The 19324-nt window shown below is 50.8% G+C and overlaps 6 protein-coding genes across 6 annotated transcripts; 2 read left to right on the forward strand and 4 right to left on the reverse strand.

Moving 5' to 3' along the window:
• Positions 1–713: 713 nt before the first annotated feature.
• On the forward strand, positions 714–2134 carry PFICI_10522 (uncharacterized protein; the record flags this gene model as incomplete). Its single annotated transcript, XM_007839103.1, has 3 exons — positions 714–1173; positions 1271–1491; positions 1574–2134. The coding sequence occupies 3 exons, from the start codon at positions 714–716 to the stop codon at positions 2132–2134; spliced, it is 1242 nt and encodes a 413-aa protein (XP_007837294.1).
• A 125-nt stretch (positions 2135–2259) lies between these two features.
• On the reverse strand, positions 2260–4289 carry PFICI_10523 (uncharacterized protein; the record flags this gene model as incomplete). The annotated part of the gene is made up of 2 exons (XM_007839104.1): positions 2260–2895; positions 2955–4289. 2 exons carry the CDS (start codon positions 4287–4289, stop codon positions 2260–2262), a joined length of 1971 nt encoding a protein of 656 aa, XP_007837295.1.
• A 1263-nt stretch (positions 4290–5552) lies between these two features.
• PFICI_10524 (beta-galactosidase A) lies at positions 5553–9042 on the reverse strand (the record flags this gene model as incomplete). The annotated part of the gene is made up of 6 exons (XM_007839105.1): positions 5553–6347; positions 6407–6894; positions 6948–7622; positions 7777–8148; positions 8215–8464; positions 8518–9042. The coding sequence occupies 6 exons, from the start codon at positions 9040–9042 to the stop codon at positions 5553–5555; spliced, it is 3105 nt and encodes a 1034-aa protein (XP_007837296.1).
• Positions 9043–9653: 611 nt separating this feature from the next.
• On the reverse strand, positions 9654–11041 carry PFICI_10525 (uncharacterized protein; the record flags this gene model as incomplete). The annotated part of the gene is made up of 2 exons (XM_007839106.1): positions 9654–10725; positions 10797–11041. The coding sequence occupies 2 exons, from the start codon at positions 11039–11041 to the stop codon at positions 9654–9656; spliced, it is 1317 nt and encodes a 438-aa protein (XP_007837297.1).
• A 660-nt stretch (positions 11042–11701) lies between these two features.
• PFICI_10526 (uncharacterized protein) lies at positions 11702–12898 on the forward strand (the record flags this gene model as incomplete). Its single annotated transcript, XM_007839107.1, has 1 exon — positions 11702–12898. The coding sequence occupies one exon, from the start codon at positions 11702–11704 to the stop codon at positions 12896–12898; it is 1197 nt and encodes a 398-aa protein (XP_007837298.1).
• A 477-nt stretch (positions 12899–13375) lies between these two features.
• On the reverse strand, positions 13376–16629 carry PFICI_10527 (uncharacterized protein; the record flags this gene model as incomplete). Its single annotated transcript, XM_007839108.1, has 2 exons — positions 13376–16537; positions 16597–16629. 2 exons carry the CDS (start codon positions 16627–16629, stop codon positions 13376–13378), a joined length of 3195 nt encoding a protein of 1064 aa, XP_007837299.1.
• Between the last annotated feature and the right edge of the window lie 2695 nt (positions 16630–19324).

Genomic DNA, 19324 nt, shown 5'->3' on the forward strand with positions numbered 1-19324 from the left:
TCGCTTCAGTGCCCTGAAGGAACTCCTTTCTGCAGGACAGCCACCATGTCTGTCCCTGAATGAGCATATAGTAGTGACTGCTCCACTAAGCAAGGGATCAAAAATCTATGGGAAACAATTAGGGGGGAGATTTGCCCTGCAGCAACCGTTGGGGAAACCCTGCTGGCTCCCCGCAGACATATTTTCTAGACATAATCTCCGCCGGCTAAAATGCGAAAATGAGGAGAAATGGGGGAAGCACGGTGACGATCGCAGCTCCCATGTGGTGTGAGTTACGTCGAGTATAATCGCACCTCTAAACGTCTTGGCCACATCGTATACTGCACAACATCAGCCATTATTGATGTGGCTTACGACAGAGTACAACGCACTCCATACCAGAGACGTGACTTGCATTGGCACTCTACTCACTCCATAAGGTTCAATGAATCTCTCAGGGTGCCAGTACGTACCTTAGCTCATTCCAGATCCCCGGCTTCTGTTTCGTGGAGAAATCCATTACCCCAGCTTTCCCCCAGCTCCACTCAATATACGCGACGGGTCCAAAGACCTTGGGGCCCCAGAAAGCTTGGCAAGATGCTCGTCAGTGTGAAGCTTGGAAAGATATGATTACAGTATAAAGTGTCTTCGCGACGGCTGAATACAATGCTTTTCTCTTGGCATTTGCTCTGTATACTCTTGGTATAGCAAAACCTTTTTTCCCAAAGACTGTCATGCCGTTACCACTCAGGCTGCCGGCCGTCTTGGCCTACACCGGCCTCTTCCTCAGCGCGTTGGCAACCTGCCAGACCAGCCCGGCGCAAACGTACGCAGAATGCCAGAAAAAGACGGCAGATGCGCTGTCTGGCTGTCCCGAGGGGACTCTGTACGTCAGCCAAAACGACACGAGCGCCAACTTCACCAGCATCCAGGCGGCCATTGCGTCCATCCCCAACAACACGGACGCCTACACGATCTTGATTGGCGCCGGCGTCTACACGGAGCAGCTCAACGTGACCCGGCAAGGCCCGCTGACGCTGCTCGGCCAGTCGGACCGCCCGGCGAATGGCGAGGCCTACTCGAACGTTTTTGGATCCAATGCCACGGATCAAGCGGCCGTGAATGATGTCCAGATCTATTGGAACGCGGCCAACTTTAACAAGACGTTTACGGATAATGTATATACAGGCGTTTGTAAGTGACAGAACCCCCGAATCATGCGCTCGCAGGAACTACGTTTCATTTACAAAGCGTCAAACTACTACGAACCGATTGCTAAATCATGTTTCAGTGACAATTGGCCCTACCTTGAACGCAACCTTGACGGGCTCGGGCCCTACAGGTTTTGCCGTGCCAGACGACACGCCCTTTGGCTGCTCAAAGTTTAGCGCGTACAATATTGACTTTAGAAACGAGCAATATCCGTACTCGAATGGTCCCGCTCATGCATTGGGCGTAAGCCGTGCGAATGCAGGGTTCTACTCGTGTGGTTTCTATAGCTGGCAAGATACCGTAAGTAAAAGTATATTCCTGGAAGAGAAATAGGAAAAAGAAGAATCAAAGCGCAACTAGCTAAAACCTTCTCTCATTCTAGATCTACATTGGCAAGCTAGGCAACGCCTACTTTCACGACACCGTCGTGGCCGGACAAACCGATTTCCTCTACGGCTTTGGCACGTTTTACATTGCCAACTCGACGCTCTCGCTGCGGTCCTGCGGCGGCGGCATCACGGCGTGGAAGGGCACCAACACGACCTTTGTCAACAAGTACGGCGTCTACATTGCCGACTCGCAGGTCCTGGCCGCCAACACGAGCATTGCGCCCGCCATCGTGGACAAGTGCTCCCTGGGCCGCCCCTGGAACGCCGAGCACCGCAGCTTGTTTACCAATACTTACTTTGACCCCAGCATCCTTCCCGCTGGTTATACCGAGTGGTCCGGGGCCACGAATGGCAACATGGGCGTGAACACCACCATGGCCGTGTATAATGTGTACGGCCCGGGATACGATGCCGCAGCCGAGGAGGCCAGCAATGTGACCATTGTGTTTGACGAGGAGCAGGCTACGCCCTATCTTTTGCCTGAGGACGTATTCATGACGGAGGACGGGAGTCAACCTAACATTGCTTGGATTGATTTTGATGGTGCATCATAGCTCTGATTATTATAATCTTTTCTCTCTTTTTTGTCGATAGAGGTGGAAAATCCGGAAGGAAATCAGTGAAAAGAATTCTTATTCTATTTTATCTTTCTCTAGAAATAGCCATGAACCGAAGCTATCTACATAAAACGTCTACGCTTCTTGGTAGCGCGCACAAACACAATCTCATCGTCATCGCCATCGTCATCAACTCTATCATCCAATCCTCCGATCTCGGATGGAAAAAAGGCAAGATCTACCTTGCGCAGGTGGGCAAGAAGGTGTTCGTAGAGGTGCTTTACAGGCAAAGGAGGGAAGGCGTTGCCAATCTGTCTCTTTGCCTGCGTCGGAGCATCCAAGAACTGGTGGTGTGCAGGAAACGTCTGAAGTACGGCGAGCTCTCTGATATTGAACCGACGTTTTCCGCTGGGGTGGTAATTGACCGAGGAATCTGCGTTTGTACACATTGTGTGACGCAGAATGCCGTTTCCATTCCAAGGCTCTCGACGCTCTGGAAAAGGAGTTATTGGACCATTAAAGGTAGCATTGGCAGGGATCGAATTCAACAATTGGTTGACTGAAGGGCGGACGTGGGATGCTCCGGGCATCTTTGGATGAACTTCGCCAGGACAGGAAGCAACGATAATGACGCGCTTTCGAGGCTGTGGCACGCCCCATTCGTTCAACTGTACGTACTTCCAAGTGATTGAGTATCCATGTGTTGTGAAGCAGTTGAGCAACAAGTGGAAATGGGCCATGTGCTGGTTACGGAGGATCTAGTAATTTTTGTCAGCTGGGTTGAAAAGTACTTGAGTCCTTTTCCATGAGGTCTTACACCGTATGTCTGCTCGATCGTTGCGATTCTCGGTCGTATCTTGTTGATGCATTCACCAGCAGCCATGAGAATCGCAGTGTTCTGCTCATCGTTCTTGCCGGCTACAGTGTGCGCGGGTGACCAATACTGACATGGCGGGGACAGGTGAAGCATATCGAATCGCATCTCCTTTCGTTCGAGGTTGGCGACGACATCACTGACATTTGCCTCCGCTACATCAGCGCGGGGGAAGTTCATGCGATAGGACTGGCATGATGGTTGGTCAAAGTCGCAGGCGTATGATACGTGAACTCCGGCTTGTTCAGCGCCGCATGATGTTCCGCCTGCTCCCGAAAAGATGTCGCCAAATGTGTACTTCTGGCCGCGTTGGATAATGTGAGGCTTGGGGTTGTCCTCAGTCGAGTCGAGATCTACGGCATCGTGCCGGTGAACACCAGGGTTATGTGATCCGCCACGAGTTTTTGTGCCTCGCCACTTGTTGAGCTTGTGCGAATCAGATATACGGAGACTCTTGTCCTCGACGTCCTCAGCCGACAGGTGGTAGAGCGTTCGAGAGATGGCGCGTTGCTCTTGGCGAGCTTTGGCGTTGCGATACTCGGTGATCATCCGCCAGCGACAGGTCAAGTGGCCTTCGTTATCGGTCAAATAGACATCTTTGTTGAAGTTTCGGTAATCGCAGGCGAATTTGGGCCACTGGGCATTAGTGAGCTTGAAGTCACGCTTCCTCATGATGTTGTGTTCTTCAATCTCAATCTGAGATTGCTCTGCATGGTCCCTTGCATCGTCGTCATCGGTATCCCAGACTTCAACAAGCTCGTTTCGCTTGTAGTCGAGCATGGCTAGGGTATTGCGAGTGCGGGTATATGGAACGCCGCGGAATACAATGCCATGACCAGACATGTAGATGGCCTTCACTCGCAGGAATGAGCTGTTGTATGGGACTTTGATTCCCTCAAACTCGACCATGTCGCCCCTCTCGACGATTGCGCTGATGGCATCGACCCAGTGATGATTTATGTATTCGTTGTTGGCGAGAGGCAGATTGCGCTCGAGAGGGAATGGTCTCTCGGGTTGTTGCCGGCGTTGCGGCTGCTGGGCTGGCACCTCCTTAATGTCATCAGCAATGTCAAAGTTTGCGAGGATTTCATCGTCAATCTCTTGCTTGACTCTGTCCGGGACATTGTCTTCTCCAGCATTGTTGTCACTTTCGTCTTTGATAATGATCGGCGCAGCTCTGAGGTTTCCACGGCGGTACTGTCTCATTATTTCATTGTGTTCGTCCTGAAACCGACCCACCATTGCCTCGTCGGCATTCTCGAGCTTGACTGCCGGCATGACGAATTCTGCCAAGGAAGTGACAAGAACGAATCACGTGTATATGCTTTGCAGCTTTCTCCAGGGAAGTAATCGCCCGGTCTATATGTTGTAAGCTGTGTTTGGACAGAGAAGATATCTGGCACAAAATGCTTGGACTCTCAGATGAAAGAATCGCAAACTGCAAATTGGCAGGAATATTGAATCGATGACTCGGTGATTCCAAAACACTTCTTGCAGATGTGAAGGGTCAGAATGGATGATCTAGCTTTGGAAGTGGAAGTCGCCGATGGTTGGAAAAGAAGGAAAAAACAGCCTTGGGGTCAATCCTTGTGGAATCAATCAAAGCTTTCTGTAGAAGGAATAATTGAATTGAGCTGACCAAGATAGAAACTGAAAATAAATCCAGTCGGCGTTGCGGGAAATCGAGATGAATGAGGGCAAAAAGCCAGCCGAAGACTCTCCTGCTTGTTGCGAGCTGTGTGATCAAATTGGGGAAGGAACGCCGAAATCAGGTCTGGCTCAACAGCCAGCCGAATCTTTGCGGCGGGAGGCTTTCAGTTCTGGTATAATGTGTTGACTTGGCGACTATGTGGAAGTCGCCGACAGGGAGGACCACAAAGACTGGAAGAAGACAAAAAGGACCTGGGTCACTCAGGCGACGAGATTTTCTGGACCTGCTGGCCCAAATTCGCAGAGAGATTGAAGTGACGAGAAGGATCGTGTCCGAATGGTAGTGGCGCCAGAAGAGTTCTTTGAAAGTCGCGTTGGTGGACAATGGGGCAAGGGCTTGTAGAAAGAGCGCCGCAATTGAGATTGTCACAAGACGGTCGATTTTTATCAAGCTTCTAACATTGTTGTTTCGGTTTCGAGCTAAGGTGTGACAATCACAAATGGTCACAGGGAACGGAAAGTGCGAAAATAGTCAAACGGAGTATCAGGTAATCAATGGAGGTTTTTGCACAATCAAGAACAATGTGAACGTGGGGAAGGAGAAAAAGAAGCAAAGGTCACATCCACCTTGGACCTACCCATAATTACCAAGAACGGGCTCACGTGTTACTTGAATGTCATGTAACTCTCAGTCAATAGCATCAGCATGAATAGCTCGTGAATGCTTCACAAAGACCATTTATTGGCTCCTGCCCCACCTTTCTGGGTGCCCCCTCTGATTTGGGGGCTCTCTCACTGAAGCAGTGTGATCTCTTTGACTTTGGATGGTGGCTTTTTACTAAATTCTGTTGGCTGGGGATTCATCTGACCCAAGAGGGAACATCTCCCTCCCTAGTAAGCACCGTCCCTTCTCTTCCATGATGGACTATCTACCAACTTCACAGCTGAGCGGCCCGAGTAGACGGGGAGCCCACGTTCAAGTCTAAAGTCTTCGAGCTGTGTGGTCTGATCCTCCATTGTCCAGATCAAAAGAGCAATCCAATTCTCTCCGTGATAGTTCAATATGCCTTCAGGTACCGGGAAGCGTGTCTGCGGTCCGATGTGGCTGATATACTTGCCGTACTGCCATCCATTCACGTACAGTTGTATGCGAGCCGCACCACCCGTGACCCCGCCGAGAACGAAAGACAGTGGGATTTCATAATCTGATGGGAGGTCCAGATCGAATGAAGACGTGAAAATCCACACGCCGGGTTCAGATATAGGCTCGAGAGGCGATCTCTTCCTGAAAGCCCCAATTGGCGGTTTCGGGAGGTGCCAGCCTTGCCTCTCCGCAAATAGTCCTCCCTCGTTCAACGGTCCTCGTGACCTATCCACCGAGTCCTCACCGTGCAGATTTCCGGTCAGCTTCCAGTCGATGGGAGTGCTCCTGAACCACGATGACTTTAAGTTGTATCGCAGAATCCCTCTTGGAGCCTTCCCAGAATCTACTCCTGCTACGCCGTTCTCATCCAGACCCATGTTGTCAACAATGACTGTGAGGACGTATGGCTTTCCAGGCAGTAAATCAGGTATTCGATATGTAGCACGGGCGTTACTCACGCCGGCTTTGCCGATTTCAGATCCTAAAAAGGTATTATTCAGCCAGACTGTATGTCCGTATGCAGTACCTCCTTGTGTTTGAATCTGAGTATAGAGTTAGCATCTCGTGCATAATTGTCAGAATACTCCAGATTTATGCTTACATCGAATGACTCCTCGGTTCCCTGGGCCACAAAATGCCCGCGAAAAACGAGAACACCAGCATGAAAACCGTAGTCAGATGCGAACAGAGATGTCGGGGTCCACTGGTGCTGGTAGGTGTTATTGCTAGACAAATCTGCTGATGGCCACTGGCTGTCGTCGTAGCTTGAATGTAGTTCAGGAAGCGAATCGGCGGCTCTCCATTTCAAACTTGCCAATACGGGTATTTTCAGTTGCGGTGATTTGTAATGAATGTCGAGGGAAATAGTGATGTTATTGTCTCGGAAGGGCGTATCAACTCCGTTGACTATCACTGACTTGAGATGGGACAACCCGAGAATCTCCACTGTCGTATTTTCCGTAAAGTCTGCTTGAATGGACAAGGTCCTATAATCATGTAATGATGCGTTTCTGACAAGGTAAGGCCCTAGTATAATCGCTGAGGTCTTTCCAATTGATGGTACCCAGTATCGATATGCTGAATCTCGATCTATGTTCAAATTAGAATAAGCCATGCAATAGATACTCGGCCGTCACACATACCTGTTGCAAATATGAAGAGATTCCCAACCCGAATGACTTTGCGTTCGCCAGAAGTATCCCATGTCATGATTGCCAGGTCACCAGCGTGATGGACAGCAACTGCATCGCCGACAAGGATCTTTGGTTTGTGTGTTGTTTTGATGGCCAATTCGTTCGTTTCCCCTGGTCCAGTGTAAACGACTAGGACTACTCGATCAGTATATTTCTGGTGAGTTAAGATTTCAGCTGTCGAGTATATCAGTGTCGAGCCGTGGACATCGTAGTCTGTCACTGCAATCTTGGAATCGCGGCCATTCAAGGTCAGTGACCCGTAAAGCGCAGGGATCGAGACTTTGCCCCTCGATGTGGGAAGTTCCAGCTTGTAGTTTGTAGAAACTGTGCTGGTGTAGTCCGAATGTCTGATGATGAAGAAGGAGCCGCCCCCAATAGTCGAGTCGCCTTTGAGCCTCGTGACTGTAATAGCGGCATCATTGCAGTATGTCAATACTTCGGCGAGTCCTGGCTTCGCTGTCAAGTATCCAGGTGACATCTGGAGCCATTGAGCGAGTAATTTCAGTTCCGAATACTTCTTTCTTCCGACGGTGAAATCTTCTTTGATGGGTGAGCCGTAGTCATACGAGGTGTAGCCGCCTGGGTGGCCAATGTTACCCCAGTTTGTTCCTCCGTATACCATATCTGGAAATCATGAGGGTTTTTAGTAGACTGTATTGAGATATCATGTACATATCGCAATGCCAAGATGGGACGCGCATTTAATGCGCTGTTCTCAAAAATTGAACATTGCTGGCCATGGACAATCAAAGAGGATACCGAATTTTTGTTGACTTACAAATGTTGAATATAGTTACACCGGCTGCCAGATTGTTTTTGTAAAAGACTCTCTCAAATTCTTCATTAAGCAGCAATGCGCAATTTTCGAAGCCTGGGCCTCCCCAAGGGTCGAAGGCACCTCCCTGGAATTCCAAGATGGAGAATGGCGTCGATGGACTTTGGACTTCGTGGATCGAGTGATAGAGTCCATTCAAAGCACCTTTCGGCCAAGAAGTTGGATTAGAACAGTCAAACTTGAGCGGATAGTCATCGTGACCATAGATATCAACTTCCCCTGCTCCGGTACCAGGAGCGTTGTGTCCGAGCGGAGCCGCATCATTACTGATGATAGGGACTACAATACCAGCTTTTCTTGCTTGGTCCTCAACATCTGAGTAATATCGCATCAGTCAATCATCAAGGTCAGACGGAGGAGTCCAGTCGCGCTTCCACTCACATTGCATATACTCGCCATCGGGGAATCGAGGAGGTACACCCCAGGTATATTCATTCTCCGGTTGATAAAGGATAACGGGACCGTCATTGGTTATTTGCGCTTTGGCTATAATGGCACCAATTTGGGCAATGTAGTTGTCCGTTGCTGCCAAGTATTCCGGATTTCTTGTTCTTAGCTGTCCATTGACACGCTGCATCCAGCCCGGGTATCCACCGAAGCTGACCTCGGCATTGATATATGGTCCAGGCCGCTGATCTATGTGAGCTAGCGTTTATTGTTAATGGCAACATGATTTGTTCTTACCGCAATAAGGTATATGCCTGCTCGACTGGCAGCTTCAAGGAAAGGCTCGTATGCAAAGACGCCTGTAGCTGTGAAGTTGCCTGGGGCAGGCTCTACCAAAGCCCACATGACGTAGAATGAGACGCAGTTGAAACCGAGCGCCTTGATCTTCTGGAATACATCATCATAGAGTGATGGCACTAATCTCCAGGGATGAAGCTCTCCACTCATGACCATCACCCGTTGTCCTCGTATAAACAGTGAGCGCTCGTCCCAAGTCACAATATTCTGTGGTTGCTCCTTTGGCTGCTCGGCCTGAGGGACGGTGTAGTAAGCTCCATCGTGATCTTGCCTAGACAGAAGCGCAAATGTTGCCAGGAGAGTCAACGTGCACAGCCAAATGGCTAGTCTCTTTGAGATGATCAGAGAGAGGCCAAGGCATTGTCCACCATTTTTACCCTCTTTGGATGGCGGCAGGCTCTTGCGATGTTGTAACAAAGGCAAAGATTCGGACTGGTCTCTGATGTGGGCGGCTCCGCCTTTCATAACGACAATCGACTGGCATAAATAACAAGAGGGAACACAACGTGATCAATCAATATGATTCCGTGATTCAAAAGAATGACAACTCGATGTAGGGGACAACCACTAATAAACTCAGAGGGAAAGGGTGTTTAAGAGAGTGTGGAGCGCTTGTTATTGAACCAGGCGCAGGTGGTCACCAAGGAGGATTGTTCTCGTGAAGAGAGTGTGTCGATTCAATGCGACTGCCGCAACAACAATGTAATCAGGGACAAGCGGCTCATTGATCCCCGCCACGCGTAAAGAGCATGAGATCGCGCTTATAGTATCGCCACAAGCAAGGGGAAAGTAATGTATTATGTTATCTTGGATGAAGTGGGTTGAGAATACTGTGCCAAGTTGGAGGTGGTGAAGTCCGAGGTTCTTATGGCCCCAGCAACGGCCAATGCCCCGCAGCAGCCAGGGACCCTCGCCTTCTGAGGCGCCGGTCTGGGGCATGCAAGGGCTGCTGATGGTACCTACATTATTACCTAACCTTAGGTAGTACTTGACACTTGTTAGTGAGTTGGCCGCCAGCATTGTCGGGATGCCTTATAGCAGGGGCATTTGCGAAAACCATACAATTATCACATATTTCACCATGGGAAATGATTCTCAACCATGCCCACTGCGACGCCGTCCTTTTTCCAAATCTTCGCGTCCTTCATCACGAAGTCAACCCGCCGCAGTGCACTCTTGTCTACTCTGGGATCTGATTGCAGAGCAATGATATCCGCTCGGTTACCCTTTTCAAACCAACCAAAACGGTAGCCACACTGATCTTTGCCACAGCTCTCCCATCCCCCTACCATGCAACTTTCAAGCACATCTTCAAGCTTGATGCCAGCTTCAATCATCAATTCCATTTCCCTGGCACCTCGTCCGTGGGAAAAGACTCCAGTATCTCCACCGGCTGCCAGACGTATTCCATAGTCGTGGGCCTTTTTGGTTTGCGCCAAGAGACCCTGAATTCCGGCCTTGCTGAATGTCTCTGCAGCGGCCAAGGTGGGCACCCAAATAGTGCCTTTGGACTTCATCAAGGCCAAAAGTTCGTCGGTAGCATCGAATCCATGCTCGATGGATGTTACTCCGGCTTTCACGGCCATCAAGGCCGCCTTGAGTCCGCCTGCGTGTGCAGCCACGGGCAAGTCCGCCAGTTTTGCCTCTTTCACAATCATGTCCATCTCTTCCTGGCTGAATAAAGGCACGTTTGGGTTTGGGTCCGCAGGTGGATACTCAATGCCGAGTTTATATGGGTGCTGCTGGCTCGGCGGAAACCTCATAATCTTCCTTCGATAGTCGGCGTAGAACTTGATGATATCGGCACCCTCTGCAACACGCCGCCGCAGTGCCTTTCTCACGCCATCAGGTCCGTCTCCCGGGTCAGAGGCTGGTGGTGCCCTTGTCCCGCCGTAATAGTTCTCCGTTCTAACCTCAAACCCACCAGTGCTGCCGAGCGGATGAGTAGCGACGAACAATCTTGGGCCCGGTATGATGCCGCGGTTGATACAATCGCGCAAATTTGCATCAAAGCTTTGCATGGCCTCAGACCCAAGATCACGATAGGTTGTGTAGCCTGCCAGCAATGCAGTACGCACATGGTTCGTTGCACGAACTACACGTTCGACGATGCTCTCATCCCGGTGCTGTTCGGCTGCGGGGCGTTCACTATGGAGTGTGAGCTGTCTCCTTCACAACTTGCCGGCCTAGCCTGCTATAAGAATTGGCTGAATACTCACTCGTAGTCGTGGAGAAAGATGTGAGTGTGAGCATCTACGAAGCCCGGCATTGCCACTTTTCCCCGTAGATCTATATCTTCTGGCCCGAGTTCTTGGATCTCGGCGCTGGCCCGCTTCTTGACGGAGACGATGCTGCCCGTCTGGGGGTCTACCGTAATGGATACATTTTCGACAAAAGCCTCGCGCTTCGGATCAAAGAGCGTTGATGTGTGAATTGTAAGATGTGTCCGCGAAATCATTGTCATCTTGAACCCTGCAGCATTGCTGTTGTGGCAAAGACAATTGCTAGACTTCTACGAACTGAGCAGCATCTTTTATAGTTGAGACTGGTGCCCTCCACAACTTACACGGATGCGCCGTCACACAGCCTAAGACATCGGCACAGCTTCCTATCGCGGAGTCCACAGCGCCTCGAGCCCCTGCAGTCCGGGCACAAGTTTACTGGGGGTAGGTATTTGGCAGGAAAGATTAGGATATTCAGAGACTCCAGGGCATCGATGGGTGAATGTGTTCAGTATTGTAACCTGATGGACTCGATACCTTTTTCACAGGCTGTGATTACCTTTGCTCACAGTCAGAAGTCTATTGTAATAGGCTGGTGAAGTTGATTTGTTTTTCCCAATCCACTAAAGTCTGATATATATCCAGCATTCCTGGCATCAATATCCATAATACGGAATGCAAGTTGTAGTTCCATCTGCTTTTGTACTGCCAAAGTGCCCTAAATTTAGCTGTGAGTATAGTGGATAGCTCCCCTGGAAATCTGTACGTCATTGCAGGCTCCTGATCCCATAATCAACCCCTCACTAAGCTTAGCTATACCTATCGCGAACTTTTCGTCTGCGAGTCACCCCTCCATTGCTTGAGAGAAGTACAGGTCAGGACTCTGGACATCTCGAGCAGATATGGCGCCCAGTCGGATAGCCACGAAACCGTTCGTGTACTGCGAGGGAGCGTCCAAGTGGGATCCCCAGTCCTACATTGAGGACAAGGACCTTGCAGCGCAGGCGGCCGAGCACCTAGCCAAGGACGACCTCGCCGCCGCCGTTGCCGCGTCCTTTTCGCTGCCGCCGCGCGACGCCTACACCTACCACGCCATCGTGTCAGTAACGCTCGCCCAGGTCCAGCACGTCGTCGGACTCGGCGCCGCCAACGGCCTGCACGCCTGGTACCGCGACCCGGCCGCGCCGCCGCCCGAAAAGCAAAAGCCGCTCCAGGCGTCCGACTTTCTCCCGCCGCCGCCCCGCCCCGACGTCGACACGTACCTCCAGATCTTCGACCCCAAGACCGCGACGCCCAATATTCTCAAGTCCCTGGCCTCGAATGCCAAAAAGGGCTCGCTGCGCGCCTCGGTGGCTGCCCATCTGCTCGAGAAACGCTTCCTCCACCCCGCCCTTCCGCAACTGCAGATCCCCCGATCCAAGACGGCGCCGCCGAACCCGTACCTCGAGTTCCTAGCATGGGCCTGTCGCAACCTCGAGTTCGCTGGTCCCTGCCCAGAGAGCGAGGCCGTCAAGAGCAGCCACCACGTCCTCCCGATCCTGATGCACCACTTTGGCTGCGTCTGCCCAAGTCATGAGGCGCTCAGCATCCTCAAGGTCCTGGCCGGCGGCCGCGAAATCTGGGACATGGGCAGCGGCAACGGCTACTGGACATTTATGCTCCGGCAGTACGGTCTGACCGTACTGCCCGTCGACAATGCCCAGAGCAGCTGGCGTGTGACCTGGGTAAAGGACACGACCATGTCCGACGGCGTAGAATTCTTGAACAAGCCCGGAAACCAGGGCGGAAGCAACGCCATTCTCCTACTCGTCTACCCCATTGTGGGCGGCGGCATCGCTGGCGGCGAGGAGGGCGGCTTCACGCGGCAGCTCGTTAAGGCGTACAAGGGTGATACTATAGCCGTGGTGGGCACGCAGAATCACAACGGATACACTGGCTTCCGAAGTATGAGTATGGATGAGTACATGGAGCGGGAAGAGCCCGAATGGACCAAGGTCGTACAGATACCTTTACCCAGTTTCCCCGGCAAGGATGAGGCGCTGTTTGTCTTTCAAAGAGGTGACCGGGCGCCAAAACCCGAAGCAAGCAGTGCCACGTGAAATACCAGGCTAATCAAAAGACAAACTACACGATAAATTCCGAGGCCGGTACGAGGCATGGATTTTAGAGGCTCCTGAGGCGAAGGTGTTGCTCGACATCGATGATTGGTGTCCGACTTTGAGGGCATGGTTTTCATATAAGCAAGCAACGTCGATAAAAAATCAGCATCCGCCGAGTGCCGGTAGAGACGACAGTGCCAAAGATACCTGACCGCACAAGACTGCATGTTGAGCAGAAGGATCAAGTTGCAGCTGTGCCAATTACTACTTCTACGTGCCGCAGCCGACTCTACTAGTGTTATCCGTTGAACTCCATACTAGACGAGACCACCATATAGTAGCCTCTTGTACTCAGTATAGAGAATAAGAAAAAGTAAAACGGAATGAGCCCATTCCTGGTATCAGCCTCTCGTGTGACTCCAATAAATATGCATTAATCGTCAAATCTCTTCAATAAATCTATTTCAAAGATATTGCTCATCGCTTCTTGCCCTTGCCGCCTCCTTTTCCACCCTTACCCTTATCTCCTGCACCACCACCTCCTGAAGCACCACCGGTCACCATTACTCGCACCTTACCCACCGGCACGGTGTTTACCGCCTCCTCGGGTTTAAGTGCTTTGAGAAGCTCGACCTCCCGTGGCCACATGCGCTCCTTGTCCTGGCTCTTCTCGTCCAGGACACCCTTCTTGGTGCTGACTGCTTTCCAGCCCTCTAGAATCTCCTTGATTGCTTTTCCCTTCTTCTGTGCGCCTGGCTGCAGTTTCACCTTGTATTTCAGTTTGCCTAGTGCTGAATATGGTCCACAGACAACGACGGCCTCTAGGATCTCATCACCAACCATTGGTGCACCAACAAGGCTATCGAGAGGAGTGGCCTTTTCGGCCTCGTCGGGCTCCAGCACATCAACGCCCTCTTCAAGCATCATCTTCCGGACCTCTTCGTGTTCTGCTGTCTCGCGTTGCTGTTTCTGATGTTGAGCACGGCGGCGCTCTTTGGCGGCAAGCTGGGCGGCTTCGCGCTCGGCTTTGGCCTTAGCTTCGGCTTCGGCCTTCTTTTGCCCAGAAGTTGCACCAATAAGTGCTTCAATTGCGACGCGATCCTCGTCATCTTGATCTTTGTATTTCGCGGCGATCTTCTTGGCTTTACCTCGCTGGCCACGCTTTGGTTGCTGCTTTTTCTGTGCTTGTGGCTGTGGGGTCACCTTGCCAGATGTTGCTGCCGCGGTCGATGTCGCAGGAGGATCCTCCTCCTCGTCTGATTGCTCCTCCGCTTTGTCAAGTTCAGATACCTCTGGCTCATTTGCTGGTGCAGCTTCGTCAGAGCTAGGGTCCTGTACATCAAGCTTACTCATCTCTTCGGCAGGAGGTGAGTCCTCCTCGGTTATATCAGCATCCTCATTGGGTTCTCCGGATGACTGCAAGGGGTTGGCTCTATTCTGGTGGTCCTTGTCTTGCTCTTCACCCATCTCGTCTTCAGGTTCAGTGTGATCCGCAACCTCGCTATGACCATCATGGCTGGCTGTATCATCATCGATCGTTTCTCTTGCAGCCTCAGCAACAGGAGCTTGAGCCCCTCCCTCATGAAGCCGGTGCTTGACATGCTTGCTCTTGCTCTCCTCACTGATTTTGAACATGATGCCGAACCCAAGAATAAGTTGCGCTGGTGGCAAAAAGTTCTTCTTGCCACGAATCATGAAACTGCCCGTCGGGAGAAATTCTCCCGTTGGCGCTGATTTGGAAACTTGATCTGCATTAACCCAGTAGGCTCCCATGCCGGCCTTTGAGTCCCATGCAGACGATGCACATACCGACAGGTGGCCCGCTTGTGAAAGTGTTGAAGGTGGAATGGGAGCATCAGGCGTCTGGGGGTTATTCTTGATGACAACTGTAGGCGCGCCGTGGAGATCTGCGTGGACATAAACATCGCCCTTCTTCAGATAACGGCGATAAATGATTTCGTTTTGCGCAGCATCCTTGCCACCAAGTACAAGGTAGCCATCAGACGAAATGAACCAGATGAACTTCTCGAACCACATCTGCTTCCTGACTGGCTGTAAAAGCGGCTTCTCTTGCTTAAGCCCCTTCTTCAATTCGATGGCGATTTTCTGCTCTGCATTTTTCAACGCAATCTCCGCCTGGGATGCTGTCTTTTGTTCCTTCACAGCGGCCTGTTTCCGCTCTCCGTAGTAGCTTCTTGCGTTTGCCCACGGAGAAAGACCTAGGTCTACATCGATCGATAATTTCTTGCCATTGCTTTGTTTAGCGGATGCTGCGGCATCAATGTCGTCCTCGGAGTCGGATGAAGAGTCCGTTTCGTACGCTTCGTCCTCTTCCTCTTCCTCCTCTTCTGCCTCGCCCAGTAGCAGTGTGATCGTATTTTCTGACAGCTTCAGGGGAGAGGAAATTATGGCAGCTACTGGATTCTTTCGCAGACGCTCTCTGTCAATGAGTTTTCCAATATCCACCCAATCCATGCCTTGAGCGATGAGACCGTTGACTGCATCAATGGCTTCTTGTACTCGCTCCACGTTTGCCTGGATTGCACTGGCCTTTCTCATATTCAGAGTCTGGACTTCTTGTAATCCTTCTATTCTCTTTGCTTGGTCGGCCCTGGCAGCTTCGAGCTTCTTCTTTGCGGCAGCTTCCCTTTCTGACAATTTCGACTCAAGCTTTTGGCCTTCGATGGAGGAAAAGAACTCATCCACCATGAGATTGTAATTCTCAAAATCGAGCACGGTATACTGAGGGTCTTCCTGGAACTGTTTCGGGATGAAGGGGTGAAAGTCCTCGTATAGCATACCATTGGATCGCTCTTGGTCCGTCTTTTCCTCTGTACTTTCCTCGGGCTTCTTCGGTCGAGACTTGGCAAATATGTAGCCCTTGCAGGTATCCGAGCTCGTGACGTCTCCCACAATTTTGCGTGCTTCTTGCAGCGATTGCAAAAGAAGATCTAACAGTCCATCATTTTCAAGTACGGATGCCGGCTGTGCAGTGGTGTCAAAGCCATTCGTCTTCAACGCGTGATCTACCAAGATCGGTGGGAGCTCTGTAATTGTTGTGGCAAGTCCTTTTCGTAGCTCGTCGCCTGGCTTCTTCTTCACCTTCTTGCCAGCGGCGGCGGCAGAAGCGCTCCTGCTCACAATTATTTGCAGCGCATTGCGCACTCGTTCCTTTGTAAGATCTGGAATTCCTCCATAATTCTGCCGATTCTCCAAAGAGTACGTCAGCCCAACTCTTTGAGGTTCCTGACCCTCGCCTTCGGGTACGTTGCGTAGGAGCGTCAAGATTTTCAGATCACTGTCCGTCAATATAACATTGCCACTGGCAAAGAATTCGAGGTAGAGTCGGTACTGGCCGTCACTGAACTGGAATTCAATGATACGATCGGTCCCGATTTGCGAGACTGAAGTCAAGCGCCTGGTCTTGAGATACTTCCGCAGCTTTTGGACAAAGACTGAGGGCGCAGCAGCTGTTGTTCGTGCGAAATCGGTCAAGTGACAGCGGAATCCCGAGTCGATGAGAAGCTGCTTCTTGTTGTCTGGCTTGGCAAACTTGAGAAGGAGGATCTTGGAGGACAGGTCGTATATGTTTGATACTCGAAGCGACACTAAACTCGCTGAGAGCTCATGAGCAATGACCTAGGGCGCAAATAATGTCAGCTCAAGGGTCAAAAGGTTTCGATTGGCAGTGAACTCACCTTGACGTCCAAAGAAGAGAATCTCTGCTTCATTGTGACGGTCCGTCTCTGTCAATTCTGTCGCAGACTTCCTATCGGATTATGTTAAGTAGGTGCCTACTGTAGCTTCGAGTAGAATTTCTTAGAGCAACCGCGGGGCACTTGAATTCTGTATGACGAATGGCGGGGCACATCCGTTTCGGTGATGACACATCCGGTCATGACGTCACGTGCTCTGGTGGATCATAAGGAATACCTACACTCAACGGCCATTGCTGAATGCTGATATTGAACATCACTTGGAACATCCACGAGTACGCATTAATGAATGGCTCAATCTGATTGGGTAAGACTCTGTCAAGAGACGGGTAGTAGAGAAAGGTGCGCCGACACAGCGCAACAACCTGGTCTACCATTTGGTGCTTATTTCACGCCTTTTGATAGTATAATCGCTCATGTAAAATGTAGGTACGTTGTATGATGTTGTGTCCACCACCTACCAGCCAGCGTTCATCAGAAACTCCGCGACGAGGCTTCTCAGGAACTTGACAGAATTTATAAGTACAGTAGAGCGCTGCAGCATACCATTAGGAACATGCTTATCATAGAGCGGAACACTAAAGCTGCCAGGGAGTTGACGGCAAATAGAGCTGGCAGCAAGATAACATAGAAGCAGAGAAGTAGGTAAATAGACTACAATGATTGACATCATGAGATTGTGATGTTGCTTCGTGGCGCCGCTGGGCTGCAGATGTCAAATGTAGAGGCTGATTATGCTCAACCTTATAGCCTGTCCTGGATGAATCACAAGTGATTGGAACGGTGGTGGAGGAGCCCTCCTCTCAAGCTCGCAATGCACTTGTTGGGATACTCATGAAATATGATTTTGCAACATGTAGGGCCGGGTTTCGTACATTGTGTATAAAGCACCCTTTAGACGCCAGTGGTGATGCATAGGTATGCACTTCGTTCCTGAGGCTGTACAGACAGAGTATGTCTCTTGCTCATCTCGCTGGCACCCAATCGTCTTGTCGGCCCTCGTTCTTCAACGTCGATTTTCTCCATGGCGACAACCGATGGCGTTCCGAAGAAAACTTAGGCGCTCATCTCAAGTTTAATCTTATTTTCAGCTGTTATGGGAACAACATGCATGGCTTGGCGCGCCTGGCTTGCTTTGACAGCATTTATACACAGTATTGACAGCTAGCGTTTTTGCACATGCAAGTATAGCTGATTTTAATATTCCGATCCCGACATCAGAGAAAATTCCCGTCCCTCTGGAAACGATAGTCTTTCCGTGATGAACGGAGCTGTACCCTCAATAGGTGCTGAATCACAACATCCCCAAAGAAACAATCAAAGCCGAGCGTTTCGATGCCGAGGCTCCGCCGTTCCGCATAGGCAGAACGGGCTAGGCTGGTAAGCCAGACCCCGGCACATCGTAGCGCGTCTGGTTCCCGGTCGTCATGGCAACAAGGTAGCTCCAGGTTTCAGGGGATATAGTTGGAGGCACTATTGGATCAGCACGGAATATTGAGGTTACTGTTCAGCCATTGCGAGAGCTGCGAAACAGCAAAAGGTACTCTGCCCCATTGCAACCAAGGAAGAACACACTGGAAGATGATCAGAAGAATGAGGGCAGCGATGCATGTTATACATGGGAAGCAAGCACAGATCTAGATCAGACAGTGCATCGTCAGTGGAGCGAGCTACTGTGGCTGTACGCAAGCACATACCTGGGACACGGTGTCGAAACAGTAATAAGGCCACTGATGAAGCATGCTATCTGCACATGGTGACGAGAGCTCAGCTCCTCCGCAAAAACGCGACCTGCAGCAAGCTGTGGACGACTAGATTTCAAGTCAATCCAATAGAAGCAATCCACGCCTACCGCAGTCCAATGCAAGATGCTCTCGCACTACTATCTGCATCATACATAGCCCTGCGGCGTGGTTGGGAATTTTTTCCCACTGGTACCTAGTGCACAAGCTACCAGGAACCGGACGAATCGCCGAGCTTTGCGCTGTGATGCTCCAATTGTGTTGCACGTTCCAAGCGGCGATCCCATCTGCTACGTACTAGGCAAGCTATCTTAGGTACTGTCAGCGCTGCTACCCAGCCATCGCCCCACGTTTCCCAACCTCCATTCATACGTCCACTGCTACTACTGATGATACTCTGTGCAGACAAGTGTTGCCTCAGAGTAATAATCAGCACCCAGCCTCTTTCCATTTCGGCAAATAAATGCATTTGCCCATCTGATTGTGATGAGCCCAGGCCAATTGGCAATATCCCAAACCTCAATTGGTTGTTCCGAAGGACGACATCATGTCACAAATCAAACGACGAATGCAGCATCTCAATGTGACCGACAAGAGAAGAAGCTGCTGGCTGGGATCAAATGGCGCCAGCCCAAGCTTCTCGATCGTCTCCAGTGAACCCCATACCCATCGGGCTCAACACGGTGCATTTGGGCGCCCTGGCGTCCGATCCGGCTTCCGTAGACTTGGTAGCTTGGATTGCTGTTTTTAACTTTTTTTTTTCACACGCGTACGTACGCTCTTAGTTGAGGGACCAGGCTCGACACAGAATTCCCGGATCGAAACTGCACGCGCTGGGCGCTGCTACAGGCCAATTGCAGGCAATGCCTCTTTAATGCCCAAACGTCAATAAAGAGAGTTCAGGGCAACAGGCAGAAGTTATCGTGCTTCAGTAGGACAATCCTAGATGTCGGAGTATGTATGTCCAT

The sequence above is a fragment of the Pestalotiopsis fici genome (assembly GCF_000516985.1).
Source record: "Pestalotiopsis fici W106-1 unplaced genomic scaffold PFICI_Scf_7, whole genome shotgun sequence".
In the NCBI taxonomy this organism is placed as follows: Eukaryota; Fungi; Ascomycota; class Sordariomycetes; order Amphisphaeriales; family Sporocadaceae; genus Pestalotiopsis; species Pestalotiopsis fici.